Source organism: Drosophila miranda, chromosome XL (genome assembly GCF_003369915.1).
Source record: "Drosophila miranda strain MSH22 chromosome XL, D.miranda_PacBio2.1, whole genome shotgun sequence".
Taxonomy (NCBI): Eukaryota; Metazoa; Arthropoda; class Insecta; order Diptera; family Drosophilidae; genus Drosophila; species Drosophila miranda.
In genome coordinates, this window is record NC_046673.1 from 8426004 (window position 1) to 8444532 (window position 18529).

An 18529-nucleotide genomic window follows, 5' to 3' on the forward strand; every position below is an offset into this window, starting at 1 on the left:
GGTCCAGGTCCAGCTTTTTCAGATGCGGTCCAACATATTTGCGGCCCATTATGGGCGACATAAACAAATGTTTTAATAACCAAATTATTCAAAGAGCAGAAGTAGAAGCAGAAGGGAACATCAGCAGCACCACCACCACCATCAGCATCGCATCGGCCCAAGAACGCAATGTATTCATTAGCTCGAAGGCGGAGGCGAAGGCGGTAAGCGCGAAAAAGAAGCCAACAAAAAATCTGCGGTGAACGTGGCCCAAGTTATTTCATGCTAATGGAAATGCATAAAAAATACATAAATACTCATTAGGTCCCGTGTGTGAGAATGGGCCCATAGTGGGTCTGTACTGCGCGCTTGCGAAGAAAGCTACCCTGCGACATGCCGAGGTCATCTCATCTCATCTTATCTTATTTAATTTAAACTCACCTCCGGGGTCTATCTATTAGAAAGTTACTAGGGAAAGTTCTATTTTGGAGAATGTCTAAAAAATGTGTTCCCGGAATTGGCACAATGATCCACTTGGAGAAAATAGAAATCGCTGCAAATGCACTATAATTATCTCTTTCTCTCTGCGTGAGACACGCTGGGAAATTCGCAGGAACTAGTTCCGAACCGACAGAGCTCAGATGTGTGAAAAATTATATGCTTTTCGGCTCAACCTCATCCAGATTCTAGAAGACCAGCAGTTCCCTTTTACTATACCTATATAGGTTAAAGATAGTAAAAAATCTATCAAGCCCCACGATTTTATGTACTCAAACCCAAGTCTCAGATGTCCAATAGTAATGGAAGTAATGGACCTGGAAGTAATGGATATTTTTTTAAAAAATAATAAACATTAGGACTCAACTAGTTCTTCCAAATCTTTGGCGGCCCTTCAATCAATATTCATTTTAACTCTGGCAAAAATGTCATGTATCTTTTGCGTGGAAGTGAAATAGATGCATATTCATTCTGGCATTAAGAATAAAAAAGTAATTAAATAGCTTTTGATTCAGAAAAAAATCACAGTTTTCTGGGATTTTGTCTAAATAGTGGACTGTGCAAAAGAGACCGAGTGGAAAACTTTTATTAGTAATCATCTATCTTTTATAAAATGGTAATAAAAAAAAAACATGACAATACAAATAGTCAACAAATTTACTATTATGCCTTTACTGTCACTTTTTTGCTACCCGTGAAGAGGCTATGAAAATTGGGCAGAAGCTTGCAGCGTATAAAAGGGATCATCTTCGACCCAATAAAAAATATATATATGTATTTTATATTCTTGATTAGCATGAATATGCTGAATACGAATATTTAATTTGAATGATGTTTTTTTTATACATATATTCTTTTCTTACGAATGCGCAAAACCTTTTTTCAAATCGACCAGGTATTTCATATAGCTTCCATGGTAGTAAGTTTTGCAAGAAAAACTCGCTTTTATAAATATTCACTATATTTTTTCACTTTTCTGAAAGACTTTACTAAAAAAAATAATGAACATTTCTTTAAGCTCCGAGAAAAAAGACCTGCAATTTTAAAAGTTACACTTAGATTTATTAATTTATACAAATGTATTTGCACCGAGAGTGGAAAATGTACCATTAATATGAAAATATTTGATTTAAATATATCTGTATATTTTAATTACAAATATAATATTAGCTTTGAAGTGATTTTTGATTAAATATTAAAACGATTTTTTAATAGATTTATGTTTAAAAAAAAGTGAATTATATTTAATTTCAATACGTTTGTAACTAAAGAACCGATTATTTCATTTAAAGGTAGATGTGTATTCTTTTAATATAAATATGTAACATTCTTCCCTGAGTTACATGAGGTCTATTTAAGGGTTTTTCAAGATTAATTACGATAAGTTCGACTGAAAATAAACCATTTTATTAGTTTTGGCTTAAAAACTTGAATATAGACTTTTTTTAATATTTATTACCATTGCGGTTACGGTTACCAATGTCACGTTATTTATACATGTTGAATCCGTGGAATATAGAATATAAAGAATATTAGAATATGGAGCTTATTAGCCGTATTTACTCAATAGAATCGATCCAGTTTTCTGTCATAATTTGGTACTAAATCGAATACTTCACAAGAGTTAATAGTCGATGGGCTTGGTTCAAAATACACTTGATAGAGCCCGTGTACTCTATGTGCTCTATTAAAAGTGAACAAAGCTAGTACAAAATATGCAAAACTCGAGTTTTGATACATGTATGAATATGGATCCCTACGTTCCCACCAGGAACTAGTTCTTTGAAACTTTTTTGAATTTAATCAACATCTCCAGATGATCATCCGAGGCTGAAAAGGTGGCCCGACCGACCTGCGACCTGGGGGTCTTCGAGCACCGATCGGCGGTCAACAAACGACAAATTGATTTACAGCCCCCAGCTGCCCCACAGAGAGAGAGAGAGAGAGAGAGTTACGTTAACCGTCCAAGACCAAGAGCTTTGGCTCTCCCACTCTCCCGCTCGCCAGCAGCTGTTGGCTGTTAGCGCTTTTTGGCTCTTTTGCCAAAAAGTGATTCTAGACGGCACATAAAAAGCTCGGGTCGGCGCGCACGCTTAAACAGTTCAGCAAAAGATACGTCTGTCTGTGGACCCCGACCGACGAGGCGATCGAACGAACCGAAAGATACAAATTCAATATCAAGTGTGTGTGTGTTGGTGTGTGTGTGTGCGAGTGTGTGTATGTGACTGCAAGAACAAGAACAAGAACAAACGCAACGACAACAATAACAACTACAACAACGACAGCTAGACAGACACACAGACAGAGACATGGCCAAAATCGTGCTGTGCCTGTGCCTGGCCCTGGCCCTGGCTATGTCCCAGGCCCAGCCCCAGGCTCCGGTTCCGGCTCAGACCGTCACCGAGTCGCCCGTGATGGTGGAGCAGTCCACCGAGTCCCCCATAGCGGATATGGCCCTAATTGGTAGGCAACGCGATGCCCGGCCTTAGAGCCGCTTTCAGATCCCAAAAAAAAACCACTAATTTTTTGCCTTGCGCTTTTTTCTTCCAATTTTTTTCATGTGCCAAACAACTTTGTGAATGTTTTTTCTTTCGAATATTTTTTTGCTGTGATTACGAAAATGTGAATTTGGATGGTGTGTAGAGGATGCCCCCATGGCGCCAAAGAGCCCCACGGAGAAGCCACCAGTGGTTATGGAGGCCATGGAGCACCCCAAGGCCGAGGAGAAAGCCGACCCTCAGCCCCACACCGTTGCCGATTTCATCATCCACCCACTGATCGCCTTCAAGCCCCGCCAGGCGGCTCTCGACGAGCTGCAAGGTAAACAGGCAAATGCCGGCTCCGGCCCCACCCCCGCCTCGCCGGGCACTTGGCTGTTCGGCATGAATCCCGCCCAAGGCCTGGGCTCCTCCTTCTCAACGCTGGCTGGCTCCGTGTCCGGCTGGTTCAACGATCGCCTGGCCGCCGCCGGCCAGCAGCTTCCTGGTCTCGTCGACACACCCGTGAGGGAGTCCACTACCACAACTAGCACCACCACGACGACGCAGCGTCCGGACATTGTGGTCCGTGTCCAGCAGCGCCCGCAGAGGGGACAGCGTCCAGCGAAGGGCAACAGCAACCGCAACGGAAACGGAAACGGCAATGGCAATGGCAATGGCAACGGCAATCGTCGTCGCCAGCGTCCCAACCGCTTCAACGATCGCCCCAACAACAGCAACAACAATCGGTTGGACGACTCCTTCGAGGATGATGACTACTACGACGAGGATGACTACTTCCAGGGTAACCGCTTCGACGAGGAATTCGATGACGAGGAGGCCGATGATCTGGCTCTGAACGACGAGGAGTCCCTGGAGCAATTCGAGGACGATGACGAGCAGTCCGTGGAGCAGCAGCAGCAGCAGAAGCCCCGCCCCCAGCAGAAGCCGCGCCGCAAGCAGCAGGCCCAGCAGGCTAGCTCCCAACGCAAGAAGGTCACCACCCAGCAGGAGGCAGTGGCTCCTGCCCCAACAAAGCGTCGCCAACAGGTGAACCAAAACAAGCCCCAGCAGCACCAGGACGACGATGACGATGAGGATGTCGAGGATGATGATGACGAGGAAGAGAACGAGAGTGTGGACGATGATAGCGATGAGCAGTTTGCGGCTCAGGCGCCAGAGCCGACCTTCTTCGGGCAGTCGGGAACGCGTCGCTCTCAGAACCAGCCCAACTTCATCCAGCGCGGCCAGCAGAGCCTGATCAGTCAGATCCGGCAGTTCACCCGTGGCCAGAGCGCCGCCGAGCTGGGTACCAATCTCCGCCGCACCTCCCAGTCGGGATCCGGGTCCTCCAGCTCTCTGAAGGCGCGTCGTCCCCAGCAGACCACACTCCTCGTCAATCGCAATGGACAGACCCTTTATGTGGCCCCCGAACTGCTGAACCTCGGCCCCGCCTACCCCTACGCCTACGTGCCCAGCCAAACCAAGAAGCAGCAGCGCCACCCCGTAGGACCCTACCCCCAGCCCCCGCTCACCGTGCCCATTCGTAGGCAGGGACGACCCACGCAGTACATCACCATCCCCTGGAGTCAGCTTGGTCTGTCTCCGCCCGAGCAACAGTCGATGGTCTCCCTGGCCGAGGGCATCCAGGCCCAGCCCCTGATCCTCAACATTCCCCAGAGCGCCATCAACCCGGTGCGTGGATCAGGATCCGCCACCCAGCAGCAGCAGCAGCAGAAGAAGAAAAAGCGTCCCCAGCTGACGGCCTCGGCGGTGCCCCTGCTGGCCGAAGCCTCGCTGATGGACATCTTCCAGCCACCCCAGATCCCGCCCTCCCGCACCGACTCGACCAACAAGCCCAACTCCGCCCAGCCCGTCCTCATTGCCGCCAAGCCCGTGAAAGCAGGCGGCTCTGGAGCCGCTCTCCTGCCCACCCGGATCCGCCCAGGTACAATCGTTGAGAAGGCTCCCGCCGTCGAGGCCATGGCCAGCGAGATGCAGCCGATGGACAAGCCCAGCGAAATGAAGGAGAAGGAGATGAAACCGATGCCGATGGGCGTCTCCACTGAGGTGCCCCAGGCCAACCAGGATCAGGAATTCATCCTCGTCGGCGATGACGATGAGCCGGGACTGTCGCGCCATGTTCAGCCCGCCTACGGAGATGCCCGCTATGTGTCCTACGGCGACTTCCATCCCTACTTCGATCTCCTCCACCAGAACCGTCGTTTTGCCCTGCGCAAGAGCGGACGATCTCTGGAACCCCAGACCGAAGAGAAGCTGATGGAGGATCAGGCTGCCAAAGAGCAGCCTGCCAAGGAGGAGCAGATCAAGGAGGAGCCAATAAAGGAGGAGCCGACCAAGGAGGCTACCAAGGAGGAGCCAATCAAGGAGCAAGACCAGCCTCCAAAGAAGGAGCAAGAACAACCTCCAAAGGAAGAACAAATAGTGCAGAAGATAGAAGAGCAGCTCCCAAAGGAGGAACAGAAAAATGCCGCATCCGATAAGGTCTCCGAATAATTTTAGAGTTACGAGAAACGAAAAGACCGAAGAATGAATGAAGAAATGAATAATGAAGAAAAATAATCAACCAAAAAAGCGATTTTCAATCCACGTGAAACTTCAAAACAAAAAAACACAAAACTAAAGAAATAAATTTTTTTTTTATGTTTTTTTTCTGCATGTGTTGTTGCCTGAGAGGAAAAAGCCCAAGTCAAAGCCCCGAAAGAGATCTGAGAAGAGAGAACGATTGAGAAAAATGTATTAGCATAATTTCAGGTATTTCTTTTGTTTTTTGCCAGTTGAAAGTTCAAGCCAAATCGGGAGCATTGTGTTGTTGCTATTTCGAACCTCGATAATGAATTCCGATGTGAGATTTTCGTGTCGTGTTCAGTGCGTTGACCCTTCGCATGGAAGAAGATGAGGAGAAGCCGCAAAGAGACAAAAATAACCCATAACGATGGCATATTAATGGGGCCCGTGCGCTTTGACCGATTTATATTTCTTTCATTCTTTTTCTTGTTTTGCTCATTCTTTCTTGAAAAAATTCCTAATTAATTCCATAATTAATATTGGCCTGGAACGAAAGAAAGCCAGCGCCGAGGTCATGCATAATTAATCTAGATAATCTGGGGAATGTTAAACGGCAACCGATAGATAGATTCATTTTGCGATTAATGCACAGACTAAAGCCGTTAACTAGTTGATTTAGTTTATTGAAAGGTATTCAATGTAGGCGCAATTGCTTGATAGCATCGATCACAGCAACCCTGAGTTTCTGCCTTTCATAGCCAGCAGCTTCTTATAGCATGAAGAAAAGTTTTACCTTCAGTGAAGTGTTATATCAGCCATCTATTTACATGAAAGAAGGAGTGTTTCTGAGAATGAAAAGCTTTGAGCTTTATAGAAAGGATATATATGGCCATCAAGATCGTAGGAAAAGCTCTGAAATCATTCAAAAGAGCTTTAATCTAGGAATACTTTTGGAAGTACGACAAGGGCAATATCGAAGTGGTTTCAGGCCCTACTCACACGCATAGAAAAAACTCGTATAAGAAACTCTCTTACAGCTTTGTTCACGCCAACGATGACCCCCCGAGGGGACCATTTAGCCAGTCAAGCGCTGCCAACACTCTCCTCCCCCGTAGATCTGAGATCTGAGGCTTGGGCATGGCCCCTGGCACAACGCGTCGGACCCTTCATTGGACACTGGTCTATCGGAATTTGCATAATCATGCTCCATGCCGGTTGAAGCAGCAATCATTTGGGACAGTATTAGGCCAACATGCGAGTGCTTGAAGTGGACGCCAGAGCATCGATCGCCGACACCGAAGCGGAGCCCACAAAAAAGCGTTGACAACATTGTTCCATTCGTCACAAAGGGGGGAGGAGGGGGTCATTACCAATCGGAAAATTAATAATTCTATCCAACAAAAACGGGGTGAATGATCAGCCAAGTGGTCGGTCGGTCGCTCTGTGGCTCGCTCGTTGCTGGAACATAATTTCGAATTTCGAATCTCATAAAGAAATTCAGCGAGCCGCCTAACCGTAAACATTCATTCATATTCATATTTACACATGTGCAGATATGCAGATAGATGCTCGGATAAATTCCCCAACGAAGAGGTCACCGGCCACATGCCACCTGCCACCGGCCACCGGCCACCGGCCATGAGCCATCGGGCACCTTCCAAATTGGTTTTCCATAATTAATTCTCGATTCTGTGCAAAAAGATGCCGCTCTGGCCCTGCCTGGCTCTGGCTCTGGCCCGGACGGCGTCCATTGAACTTTCAACTTTCTGCGCGGTCCGCAGCCCCGACCCAGACTTGCCCTGCCCAAAATGTTGTGATCTTTTCTGCTCGGCCCATAACTAAGGTTTTAATCAATTTATTAGCTTTCTTTGTGCCGTTTCTTTTGCCCATGTTTTCGCCCGTCCCGAAGATGACTTTTGCCGCTTTGACAAACGCTTCTTGACCCCACACATTCTTATGGAAATGAACCCTAATTCACCTCTCCGTTTCTTGTTCGTATTAGAAATTTTTTGCAGTTTTCTCCGACGCCTGTTGCCATGCGGATTCGGCCCTGGCATCGACACTACTTCGATAAATACCATTTCAGGAATGTCTTTCAATTGAATGCTTAATAAAATATGTCTGCTTGGATCAAATATTCTCCTTTTGCGGTTTAATTTTTGATGAGGGGGGGGTCGCATGCAAATTGGCGATTGACTTACAGACTGGGTGGCAACTATATTTTTCCAAAGTGGAAGACCAACATGAACTGATTTTGAGTGAAAATATTAAATGAACCATTCATAGAATTTATCTACATTGAATTAAGATATTTTTTGCTAAGATAAAGTGCAATATTTTGCACAGACTGAAAAATTCTAATGGAAAAATGAAAAAATTAAAAAATATATAATTAAGTGAATTATTGGGTAATGGGGATGAACGAAGGTAGTTATCGTACTAATATCACATCCCCTGTCTAGGTTCTGTCTCAGAGTGGACTGAGCCCCAGATGGCATCCTTTAGGGCCAGTTTGAGACAGTTGATACAGATGCCAGGCTCTGTAGCTCGAACGTATGGTTGAATTTGGGCAGCATCCCACGGATACGGACGAGAAGATCATCAGGTTTGGGGTTACAGCGCCCTGACCGATAATGAATCCGCGCATTAGGTGTTTCCTGGCCAGGGCCAGGGCGGATTGAATTGAATGAGTACCTTGCAGAGCTTTTAATATGTACAGTGTACTCTTTAAAGTAATTCTTATTATAATATTTCCAAAATAAATATGAAACAAGTTAAGTATCATAATTGCAAGCATCTTCCACAAGGATTCTGAGATGTAAGACTATGTACTTCTGGTGTTAGAGCGCGTATCAATAAAAGAGTATTTCTCTTTCGTTCTGTGAACATTATATAACATCAAACCATCATGTTTTTATATAACTCATTAAAATTTTGTCAAAATCTGGCACAGTAAATGATGGCGTGTATTGCGTGGGAAGGGTCGACCTAGGGCTGTCAGCGTGCCAGCTTAAGATGCAGATTTATTGGTGATATTATTGGTGGGGCTTCAAGGGTATACAAACATAGGCCTTGTGTATTTAATTGATTTAAGTCAAAAATTGATTTAAAAGCATATCTAATTAGTTTTAATAGATTTCTGGCTTATATTTTGTGTTGGAAAGTTTTCTTTTCAAGCTTATAATATTTTTTGATAGAGACTGAAAGAAAATGTAGCTTATCTACAAGAATTTATCAAATAATCGTCTGTAAGAACAAAAATAGAACCATATCCAAAACCCGAGGCACTGAATGACATTTCCCTTAAACTTGTATCTAACAAATCAAGAATCTTCAATTCTACCTTTGAGAAATCAAACTTGCTCTGTGGCAGGAGCAGAGGTCGCCATTCCCTCTACAGATGATTAGCTCTGTAAGATAATGCATTGCCAATCATTTCAAGCTTGGCCAGGAAATACCAGGTCCGAGGACACATCCTCTCTGTCGGAGCTTTGACTTCCATTGGTGTTAGATCGCTTTGGGCCACTATTGAAATTACTGGCAATTTTGGGCAATTTTTCATATTCTATAATCTATGATCGCAGCTCCTCCTTTAAGCCCATTGCTTCATTCAGCTGCGGCTGGGCCTGCTTTGAGAAAACGTCATATTTCAAATCACAATGAGGGCCTTATATCATGGGCAATCAATCAGCAGAGGTTTCTTCTTGGAGCCGAGTCGGAAGGGGGTCACGGAAGGCACACGAGCAGCGTGCGAATAGTTGGCCATCTTGGCCTTCTTGGCTTCGTGTGGCTTCGATCTGTGCGATTTATGGAGTGGTATCAGCGAGAGCACTCTTGAGCAGTATATGATCGGGGGCCTAGGCTGGTGCCCCAGCAGTTTCGCATGCGTCGCTGACTTGGGCAGCAGGTCCATGACTCGGCGGCCCATTGATTGGGAGGCTCTTGTGGCTTTGGGCATCTATTCTTGGCTATTCTTGGATGTTGGATTCTGAATGTTGGATGATGGGCTTCTTCTATCGGCTCTGGTGCGTGTCTCTGATTGTTTTGTCATTAGCATGACGCTGGAGTTGCGTTGTGGCTGAGGCTGAGGCTGTGGCTGTGGCGTTGCCCGTGGGTTCAACGGAGCTGATTCGGGTTTGCCTTTTGGGCTCTGGTCATTTGACTTAAACTTTTGCTTATTTATTCAACTCGAGTCCCAGCTCTTTCTTTTGTTTTTTTGGGGTCACTGAACCACATTTATACCCATCCACGAAATATTTCGGTTCTTTTCTTTCTCTATTCTGTTTTTTTTTTTTTGTGCCGGTCAAATTTCGCCACTTGAAATTATGCCGACATCGACCGCAATTAAGCCCAATTCTGAATATTCCATCTGATTCCATCTTTCTTCTCCCTCGTTCGGGTCCAGAAGAGTTCTTTCTTCCATTCTGCGGCGGCTAGAGCTTTTTCGCATAAAAACCTAATGCCATCGCAGCGAGCTGTACAGTTCTCTGGAACTTTGCTTACAATTAGGACCCATCCATACACTCACCGACTGATTCCAGTTTGTGCAATTGCTGTTCTGAGGATCGCCCACGCCTTCCACGCAACATGTCCAAGCTCGGTGCTCTCTTCGCCCTGAGCTGCCTGCTGGCCTTGGCCTTGGCCGAGCCACGCCTTCAGCAGCGCCAGCTCCTCCGCCATCAGCAGCAGCAGCAGCAGCATCTCCAGCAGCAGCACCCGTATCTCTTCCTGTCCATACCCAGTGGTCTACCCAATGCTGGTGCCGTTGTCCAAGGCTTTGAGATTGTTGAGGAGTCCGATGATGATGACGACGACGACGTGGCGCAGCCTATCCATCCTAAGGATGATGATGATAATGACGATGATAATGGTGAGGAGCTCAACGACGACGATGAGGATGAGCTGGAGCACCAGCTGGGCCTCAACTTTGCGCGCCACGGCCAGTTGGTTCTGCTTAACAACAAGAACAAGAACAACTTCCAGGATGACGAGGATATCGAGGATGATGATGATGAGGACGATGAGCCTGTCCAGGCCTTGGTTAACCTCCGCAAGACCCCCAACCTCAACCTCAATCTGAACCAGGCCAACGGCCAGCCCAGCGGCCATCAGCTTCTGAAGAACGCAAAGCCCACCCAAATGGTGATCCCCAGGGATCAGGCTGGTGCCATCATGGTGCCCGACGGCATCATTGAGATCGAGGGCCAGAGCGTCGTCGATGAGAAAACTGGCAAGGCTGCCCTTCTCGTACCCCGTGCCGCTCTTGATGCCATTCCCGACGGCGCCGTCGTCGCCCTCATGGAGCGCTCGGCCTCCGCCGCCGACTCCGATGCCGTCGAGGAGGAGCGCGCCAACCGCGTCGTTGTCCGCCGCCGCAAGAATAACGGACGTCGCAATATTCGCCGTCGCGGCTCAAACGGACGTCGTCGTCGTCGTCGTGGTGGTGCCTCCGGCAACAGGAGACGCCGCGTCGGTGGCAACCGTCGGCGTAACGTACGCGTAATCCGACCCACCGGCAACCGGCAACGCGGCCAGCGACGCCGCGGGGGTCAAGTCGTCCTGCAGGGCTAACGACGCCGTTTACCAGGAGGATTGTGGATTTAGGAGAGAGGTCCTTTCTCTGACGATCCCATTTCCATAGTATTATAGTTAAGAGCTAAGCCGAACCTCTGCACCTGACAAGAAATCTGCGAAAAATTGATAACGATTTGATGACGAAATAAAATGTGATATGAAAATAATCTGTTTTTATTATTTGCCTTCCATTTGGGGAATGACTGTTTGCAGGTAGAGCTTACAAATTTTCCAAGCTACATATTTATTTTTGGCATTGTACCCATGGCTTGTACCCGTGACAAAGCATCACAAAAGTATTTTAAATTATTTTAGACTATATGGCATTTAATCCTCTTAGAATATTTTGACAACAGATCCCAAAAAGTCGCGATATTCTGGTAAAGATTATTCTCGGATTGCCAACTTATTGAATTTATGAATGGTATTCCCATTTATTCCCCATTAAGGGCTGGGTTTTTTTTTAGAAAATGATAGGGAACAATTATTGAACAAAGCCACATACTCGTACACATTTGAACTTCTATAAGTCGAACGTCTGTGACTTGAATTTGATAGATTTCCAACTAAAATGGGTGGCAACAGCGTTTTGGGGAGCACATTACGTCCAACTCTTTAAGTCAAAGTCCCTATTAATCGCACGGTTTTTTGGATAATAGTGGTTAGAATTATGGAAGTTCAACTGTATATTGAAACTTATGTATATGCAATTTAAATTTTAAGTTAAGAAAGACTGTGGCAAAAACTCTGACCCGGTGGCATAGATTTATTGGCACTAACTGACAGGCAATTATGGTCAGGGAAAAGCTCAAAGCCAAACAAAATAACTTTAAAGTTAAGTTCAATTAAATTCTATAAATCAGTAATGTGTTTGTGACCTTCAAAGCAAAAGTGCACAAAGGAAAGCAAATAGAGATATTTATTATAATTATGGCAAAGACCACGGACAAATTAATGTTCCGTGTAGTTAGAAGATGCAGAGGAAAGTAAAGCCTACTAAGTGGACTGATGTGGGCAATTGAGGGCTGCAAAACGGAGAGAAGTTTGTAGAGAAAAGGCATTCCGTGGCACATTACTCGGCTTTCAAGAGAGTGAATGTTAATAAGACGCAGTATGACCCAAGAAAGGGTTTCAAGAGAAGCCCATTTTGATACATTTAAGGCACAGAGGAGACTACTCAGCAGGAACAGGAGGGACATATTGTGGTAAATTTGGGGTAATATGATCCAGGAATGCCATAGACCGGCTTTTAATCAAACCAAAGTCTTCCTTGGCTTTAATCGACCTTTCTGATATGTGGGAATTTAAGCATAGCTAGGCAAAAAATTACATAATAAAAAACTGTATATTTTATATATTTATTATACTTGTATGCACTTATGTATATACTCGACTAAATTTGTCCTGATACTTCAATCTACGGACTTTTTCTAATTTTATTCATTTGATGTTACAAATATTTGAATTACATATTTCATAATTTCGGAGGAAGCTACTTAGAAAATACATCTCCTTGGACACCGCATATTCTAAGTAGCTGTAGAAGTATGTATACTGGAAACGCACTTTAACCTAATGGATATTACTGAAATGACTATAAGATTGCACTAATTTTGTTTTATAATAATGTTGACGTATTACCAAGCTTTTTATTCTCAATTCATGTCATCTGAGAACTTTAATTCTACTGAATTCATCTGATAGTAGATCTCCATGCATTACACTTATTGAACATTTACTGTTTACTAATCTGTACAGTGGAGTAAAATATTTATTAATTAATCGATTAACAATCGAATAACACGAATCATATTCATCACCTTACCTTTACCTTTGAACATAAAAATTACACAATGACTGATGTCTTTTTATAGGACTGGAAAGATTTATGGTATGATCAGAAGCAGGGCAAAGTTCAGTCTGACTATTGGGACAGTAGAACTAGAACCCAACACAATTCCAGACATGATACGAATACATATCCATACATATCCTTTTACAGAAACACCTGTAATGCCACTACTGGCATTTCTTTGGATGTGTCCGCTGTGTCCACAGTGTCCGCAACGAAGAAACCAACTGAGTCAAGTGCGAAATAGTTTGGGCCCGATGGTAGGGGTCAAGCTATTCTTGTTGTGCCATTCTCCGAAGCTCTCCCAGTTCCAAGTTGAGTTCTCAAATCTGACGTCAATCAATCATTGGTTCAACTGGAGAGAATGTTTTGGCAAGCAAGAGAAATGTGTGGAGAATTAGCATAAAACTCGTCTGCTGAACCATGGCCCCTGTTCACTTTGACCCGCCTGGGGCGCTTCTCGGCCCAGCTAATAGCACTGCCAGAGAGAGGGGTGGACGAGGTGGAGTGATGGCCATCGATCAACGGTTCTGATCAGAACTTTGACTTTGACGGGCTATATAATCGCCGGACTCTCGTCAGTTGTCAGTCAGTTGCGAGTGCCAGCTCAGAGACAACAAGTAGCTGAATCCAATCCTTTCCAGGTCCTTTCATCCATCCAATATCCAACATCCAATCCGACCCAGAATGCACTGCCTGCTACAGCTGTGCTTGGCGCTGGCGTTCTGCGCCGTTCTGGCCCCGCCAGCCACTCTTGGTAAGTCCTCCCAGAGCACTCCTGGTCCATGGGATACTACAACCTCCAATTCGCAGCCGAACGCCGTCAGAGCTATCGCCTGGGCCTGCGCTCCGCGGGCCGCCTCGAGGATGGCCAGCCGGAGGGCAGATTCACCTCCTCCATAGCCAACAAGTTCAGCTCCCTGAAGGGCACCACAACTACAACCACCGCGGCTGCGACAACGAGCACAGTCACAACCTCGCCGACATCGCCCACAACCACGTCCCCTACTACTTCCCCCACCACAACTTCAGGTACATCGACCGCGACGTCCTCGCCGACTACTAGTCCAACCGCGACTTCACGTCGGGCCCTTGGCAATGACAATGATGGGGACTCCGACGAGGAGCTGGCCCGTGCCTACGACGACGAGGAGGACGATGAGGAGCAGGCGGGCAGCGGCAGCATGGAAGACGACGATGAGACCGACGATGATGATGACGAGTACTATGTGCTTGCCGCTGGATCCGGAGGCAATGCTGTCCAACAGGCAGAATCCAACTCCAACGCGGCCGTGGCGCGCCCCACCGAGCTGCAGTGGCGCCAGTTCCAGGCGGATCAGCGCAACCGTCGTCGCATCCAGCGTCTGCAGCAGGAACACAACCAGCGACTGCGGGCCGTTCTGCGCCGCCAGCGCCGTGCCGACCGTCGCAACTCGCAGCGCTTGCGCCGCATCCAGAAGCAGAACCGTCGTCGCTCCACACGCCGCGACCGTCGCAATCGGAGCCGCAGCAAGGCCCAGCGCCAGCGCCGCCGTCGCAACAACCAGAGCCGCCGCCGCCGTCAGCAAAGCCAGCGCCAGCGACGCCGTCAGCGCCTGAACCAGCGTCGCCGCTTGCGCCAGCTGATGCGCCGTCGTCGTGGCGGTCGCCGTGTCGTCCGTTTCTAGGACCCTCGAAATCCGATCCCCAATTTGACTTTGACCAAGCGCCTGAAATAAAATAATATTGTATGCGAATCAAACGTTTATTCCCATCTCAAGATTTTCTGAGATCTATTTAGAGTGTTGGAATTGATTCAAAAATATTGGTGATCTAGTGAAGAAATGGCAATAATCTTTAAAGATCTTGTATTAATTGCGTATTCCTGAACATCCTGAAGATCTTCCAAGCAGAGGTCAGGGCCTACTACGAGTATAAAAGTATGCATAGTGCCATTTTATGGAATGATTTATATCTAATTGTTCTTGGAGACCAATTCCTGGAACTAATTAAGCTTTCATTGGATCCACTATTCCTCTGTACAACAGAGCTGATTGTTCCCCATCCGAATCATTAATGAACTGGATCTGTACGGTTATGTTGGGCTCAGACAGCGGTTCATTGACATCGACTACACTTTCGCCCTTAGGTAGAAGTCTGAGGAGATTCTGGCCTGACTCCATGTATGAATATGCTAATGCTAATCGATGGATCGATTCGCGAGCTATGCAAATGGGGAGCGATCGCTGCTGAGGTTACGAGGTTCTTGCGAGGGGTCAGCGGATTCGGCTTTGGCTTTGGCTCTGGCTTTGATTATTTATGGCATTATGCAAAACGACTTACATCTTGGTCAGCGCTTTCTTGTGCCCTTTCTTCGGACCACACTTGGACCAAACCATGGACCCACTCTATGGCATCCATCCATCTCTTTCCCTCTTCCTGAGCGAGTGCGATTTTTGTTGTTGTAAGCGTAAGCGTTCGTAAGTGTTACATCTTTGAGGGCCACGAAGGGCCTTGGCGTTGTAAGTTGGTGACATATGTATAAATATGCCAGGCTGGGCCCTTCGAAGTCAGTCACACCGAGCCCAGCCATCGAGAGAGATTCGCAAGCAGCCAGATTCCGCCCTAGCCAAGCCCAGTAGAATCATATCGTCTAGGACATGCATATGCTCAAGGGATTACTCGTAGTGGTCTGCCTGGCAGCCATTGCCAGCGGTAAGTAGTGCTCGCAGCTTGAGCCAAGACAACGAACCGCCAAATCTGAACCCAAAACACTTGCAGCAAAGCCTCACCAGGCCAACAGTGGCCAGAACTATCAGCTGTTTGGCCGGCAGCGCGATGAGCCCAACGCACAGGGTCGCCTGAGTGCCACTCAGCTGACGGACATCATCAACAGCCTGAAGGGCACGACCACCACCACTACGGTGGCGCCAACCAGCACCGGTACCGGCACGACAACCACCAGTGTCACACCCACATCACCCACAACAAGCACTGGCACGAGCACCACCAGCCCCACCACCAGCCCCACATCAACTGACAGTGGAACTAGCGCCGGCACTGGCAGTGGCTCCGGCACCACCCGTCAGTTGGACAGCAATGATGACGAAGAGGAGGACTATTTCAATGAGCACCAGGTGGCCGGTTTCGAGCATGACGATGATGAGGATGCGGAGGGGGACGATTCCCATGCCGTGGCTGCCTCCGCCGCCCGGGCCACCCGCAACAACTCAAGCCGCCGTCGCCAGAACCGTCTTCGTCGCCAGCGCCGCCAGCAACGTCGCAAGCTAAACCAGCGCCGCCGTCGCCAGCAGCAGAAGCAGCAGCGCCGTCGCCAGAAGCGCCGTCAGCAGCAGCAGCGCCGTCGCAAGCAGCAGGTGAATCGCCAGCGCCAGCGTCGCACCCGTCGCCGGAACCAACGCCTGATCAAGCGCTTCCGCCAGGCCACGCCCAACAGGAACCGCCGTATCCGCGTGCGTAACTAATCCCAGAAGCCCAGACTCCCTGAATAGTCCATGTGACCCCCATCCATGAGCACAAATAAAGAAAACATGCATATGACACGAACTACTACTGTCCTCAAAATAGAGGCCCTTATCGTAAGCTCAGGAATCTGTCCACCATATTGATTTGATAAAAAAAAAAAGCCCCGAAAAAAAAAAGAAAAACATTTTCAGTACAAACTTGCTTGGGAGGACTACTAAGCACCACTCTGTTTGGTGCCCAAAACCCTTGTCCCCACATAAGTTCTTATGAAGAACATGAAGGCATGCCATCCATCTGTAGATTCGTAGATTGGTTCGCTATGGAACAGCTCCTAAAACAGCAGAAAAATGTGTGATTTCTTTGATTCATCATGGGATGAATGGATATGCAATAATTCTTGGAGAAAAACTAACAACGATAATGGCTAGGTCCAATATAGAATTACGTTTCCAATCATTAGTCTGCACTGTAGCGAGAATCTGTACCAGAATCAATTCTAGATGCTAGATACTAGAACGAGGGTCAAACTAGTTCAACCACAAAGGGGCGATGGGCGATGGGCGATCGACCTGTGGCGATGAAGACGCTGGTGGTGTCACCGAAATTTATGCAAAAACTTTTTTAAATTTGCAAATTTGCGAAAAGAAATGATAATGAGACATTTTCGGCAAATTTTTGTTGCGTCTGTAGAGTCAACAGTAACTGGAGCGTTGAGCCCGGGTTGGGTATATAATCCCGAGTGGCCGCTGGCAATGGCACAGTCAAACAGCGACCTTCCCTAAGGCAGAGCAACAGCCCCGAGCCAGAGACTGAGATTCAAACAGTACCAGCGGAGAAGGATAAGCCCCAAGTCGAACCATGAAGTTCTTATGTTGCGCTTTGCTATTGGTAGCCGCAACAGCCGTGGCCCAGGCTGCCGGTGAGTGACCCTTTACCCCTGATTATCGAGGACCACTTGATCCCTGGCCGACTCCACTTTTCGGTTTATTTTTACAGCGGGACGCAGCGATGAGGAGAGCGTCGCCCGGCTCAGATACCGCCTCTTAAAGCAACCAAACCAGTTGGAGGCCCGGAGTCTTAGCCAGCTGCTGGCCTTGAAGAACGGCACTCCCCCATGTCCCGCCCCTACAACCACCACTGGCACTACTACTGCCCCTACCGCTACCACTCCCACTACTGCTACTACTACGGGACCAACTTCTACAACATCCACCAGCTCACCAACAGCATCACCAACATCATCACCAACATCATCCCCATCAACTACAGCAGCCACCAGACGTGCCCTTAACGACTACAGCGAAGAAGATAACGACGACGACGACGACGAGGATGACGACAACAGCGAGGACGAGAAGTATGTGGGCGCCTACAGGGCCAGTGCCAAAAACGACGATGACAATCTGGACAACGAGGAGGACAGCTTCGACCTGGTCGGTTACCAGCACAATCGCGCCGATTCAGGCCTCCGTCGTGGCGGCAACCGCCCCGGCTCCGGCTCCGGCTCCGGATCCGGCTCCGGCTCCCAGGCTTCTAGCAGCGCCATCTTGAAGGAGTTCGAGTTCCGCCGGCAGCAGGACCAGAACAAAGCCCTTCGTAAGCGCCTTCAGGCCATGCGCCGGCGCAACACCCAGAACCGACGCCGCGCCCAGGCTAAGCGACGCCGCGTTCGCCGCCGCCTCAACAAGAAGCGCCGTAGTCAGGGTCGCCGCAGCCGTCGCAACCGCAGCCGTGCCAACCGTCGCCACCGTGCGGCCCGCCGCCGCCAGCGCCAGAGCGCCAAACGTCGTATCCGTCGCAACCGCAGACGCAGCCGCCGCAACTAGATCCACATCGGATATTTGGCCTTGTAGACCCCAAATGAATCAGTGATGAATAAACCGAATATACAGAAACACTCACTGTAGTCCAATTTTATCCCAGGAGGAACAGAGGAACACTCTGAACTCGGTGACTTTGAATCTCGCATGTATCCGAAGCATTCATTGATCCACTGAAAATTCTCAGAGATGACGTCCTCTAAGGGGCCTCTATATAGATCATTCTGGGTCAATGAATATAAAATACTAGAGGGCAAGCCCACTGCGAACTCGCTTCGCACGTACGCAAACCCCCGCCTCACTTTTTCTGCTTCGGTAGCTTGCACCGATATGAG

The 18529-nt window shown here is 47.7% G+C and overlaps 5 protein-coding genes across 5 annotated transcripts; all 5 read left to right on the forward strand.

Annotated features, from left to right (window-relative positions):
• Positions 1 to 779: 779 nt before the first annotated feature.
• Positions 780 to 5526, forward strand: LOC108151856 (eukaryotic translation initiation factor 4 gamma). Its single transcript, XM_017280781.2, has 3 exons — positions 780 to 800; positions 2847 to 2940; positions 3121 to 5526. The coding sequence occupies exons 1-3, from the start codon at positions 780 to 782 to the stop codon at positions 5469 to 5471; spliced, it is 2466 nt and encodes an 821-aa protein (XP_017136270.1). The 3' UTR covers positions 5472 to 5526.
• A 4457-nt stretch (positions 5527 to 9983) lies between these two features.
• On the forward strand, positions 9984 to 11203 carry LOC108151980. Its single transcript, XM_017280948.2, has one exon. It carries the CDS (start codon positions 10071 to 10073, stop codon positions 11052 to 11054), a length of 984 nt encoding a protein of 327 aa, XP_017136437.1. The 5' UTR covers positions 9984 to 10070; the 3' UTR covers positions 11055 to 11203.
• Positions 11204 to 13596: 2393 nt separating this feature from the next.
• Positions 13597 to 14576, forward strand: LOC108151936 (PH domain-containing protein DDB_G0287875). The gene is made up of 2 exons (XM_017280903.2): positions 13597 to 13666; positions 13723 to 14576. Exons 1-2 carry the CDS (start codon positions 13597 to 13599, stop codon positions 14574 to 14576), a joined length of 924 nt encoding a protein of 307 aa, XP_017136392.1.
• A 943-nt stretch (positions 14577 to 15519) lies between these two features.
• LOC108152010 (putative uncharacterized protein DDB_G0274435) lies at positions 15520 to 16387 on the forward strand. Its single transcript, XM_017281027.2, has 2 exons — positions 15520 to 15603; positions 15670 to 16387. Exons 1-2 carry the CDS (start codon positions 15549 to 15551, stop codon positions 16371 to 16373), a joined length of 759 nt encoding a protein of 252 aa, XP_017136516.1. The 5' UTR covers positions 15520 to 15548; the 3' UTR covers positions 16374 to 16387.
• An 845-nt stretch (positions 16388 to 17232) lies between these two features.
• On the forward strand, positions 17233 to 18220 carry LOC108152079 (protein PRY2). Its single transcript, XM_033388846.1, has 2 exons — positions 17233 to 17293; positions 17371 to 18220. The coding sequence occupies exons 1-2, from the start codon at positions 17233 to 17235 to the stop codon at positions 18198 to 18200; spliced, it is 891 nt and encodes a 296-aa protein (XP_033244737.1). The 3' UTR covers positions 18201 to 18220.
• The last annotated feature ends 309 nt before the right edge of the window (positions 18221 to 18529 follow it).

What these genes read in the sequence shown, in the direction of transcription:
- LOC108151856 (XM_017280781.2), top strand. Translation starts at nt 780, where the DNA reads ATGGAAGTAATGGACCTGGAA. An exon ending in TGGAAGTAATGGACCTGGAA is followed by an intron (nt 801 to 2,846) that starts GTAATGGATATT and finishes TCCCAGGCCCAG; the next exon opens with CCCCAGGCTCCGGTTCCGGC. An exon ending in AGCGGATATGGCCCTAATTG is followed by an intron (nt 2,941 to 3,120) that starts GTAGGCAACGCG and finishes GATGGTGTGTAG; the next exon opens with AGGATGCCCCCATGGCGCCA.
- LOC108152010 (XM_017281027.2), top strand. Translation starts at nt 15,549, where the DNA reads ATGCATATGCTCAAGGGATTACTCGTAGTGGTCTGCCTGGCAGCCATT. An exon ending in CCTGGCAGCCATTGCCAGCG is followed by an intron (nt 15,604 to 15,669) that starts GTAAGTAGTGCT and finishes AAACACTTGCAG; the next exon opens with CAAAGCCTCACCAGGCCAAC.
- LOC108151936 (XM_017280903.2), top strand. Translation starts at nt 13,597, where the DNA reads ATGCACTGCCTGCTACAGCTGTGCTTGGCGCTGGCGTTCTGCGCCGTT. An exon ending in GGCCCCGCCAGCCACTCTTG is followed by an intron (nt 13,667 to 13,722) that starts GTAAGTCCTCCC and finishes TCCAATTCGCAG; the next exon opens with CCGAACGCCGTCAGAGCTAT.
- LOC108151980 (XM_017280948.2), top strand. Translation starts at nt 10,071, where the DNA reads ATGTCCAAGCTCGGTGCTCTCTTCGCCCTGAGCTGCCTGCTGGCCTTG.
- LOC108152079 (XM_033388846.1), top strand. Translation starts at nt 17,233, where the DNA reads ATGAAGTTCTTATGTTGCGCTTTGCTATTGGTAGCCGCAACAGCCGTG. An exon ending in AGCCGTGGCCCAGGCTGCCG is followed by an intron (nt 17,294 to 17,370) that starts GTGAGTGACCCT and finishes TTATTTTTACAG; the next exon opens with CGGGACGCAGCGATGAGGAG.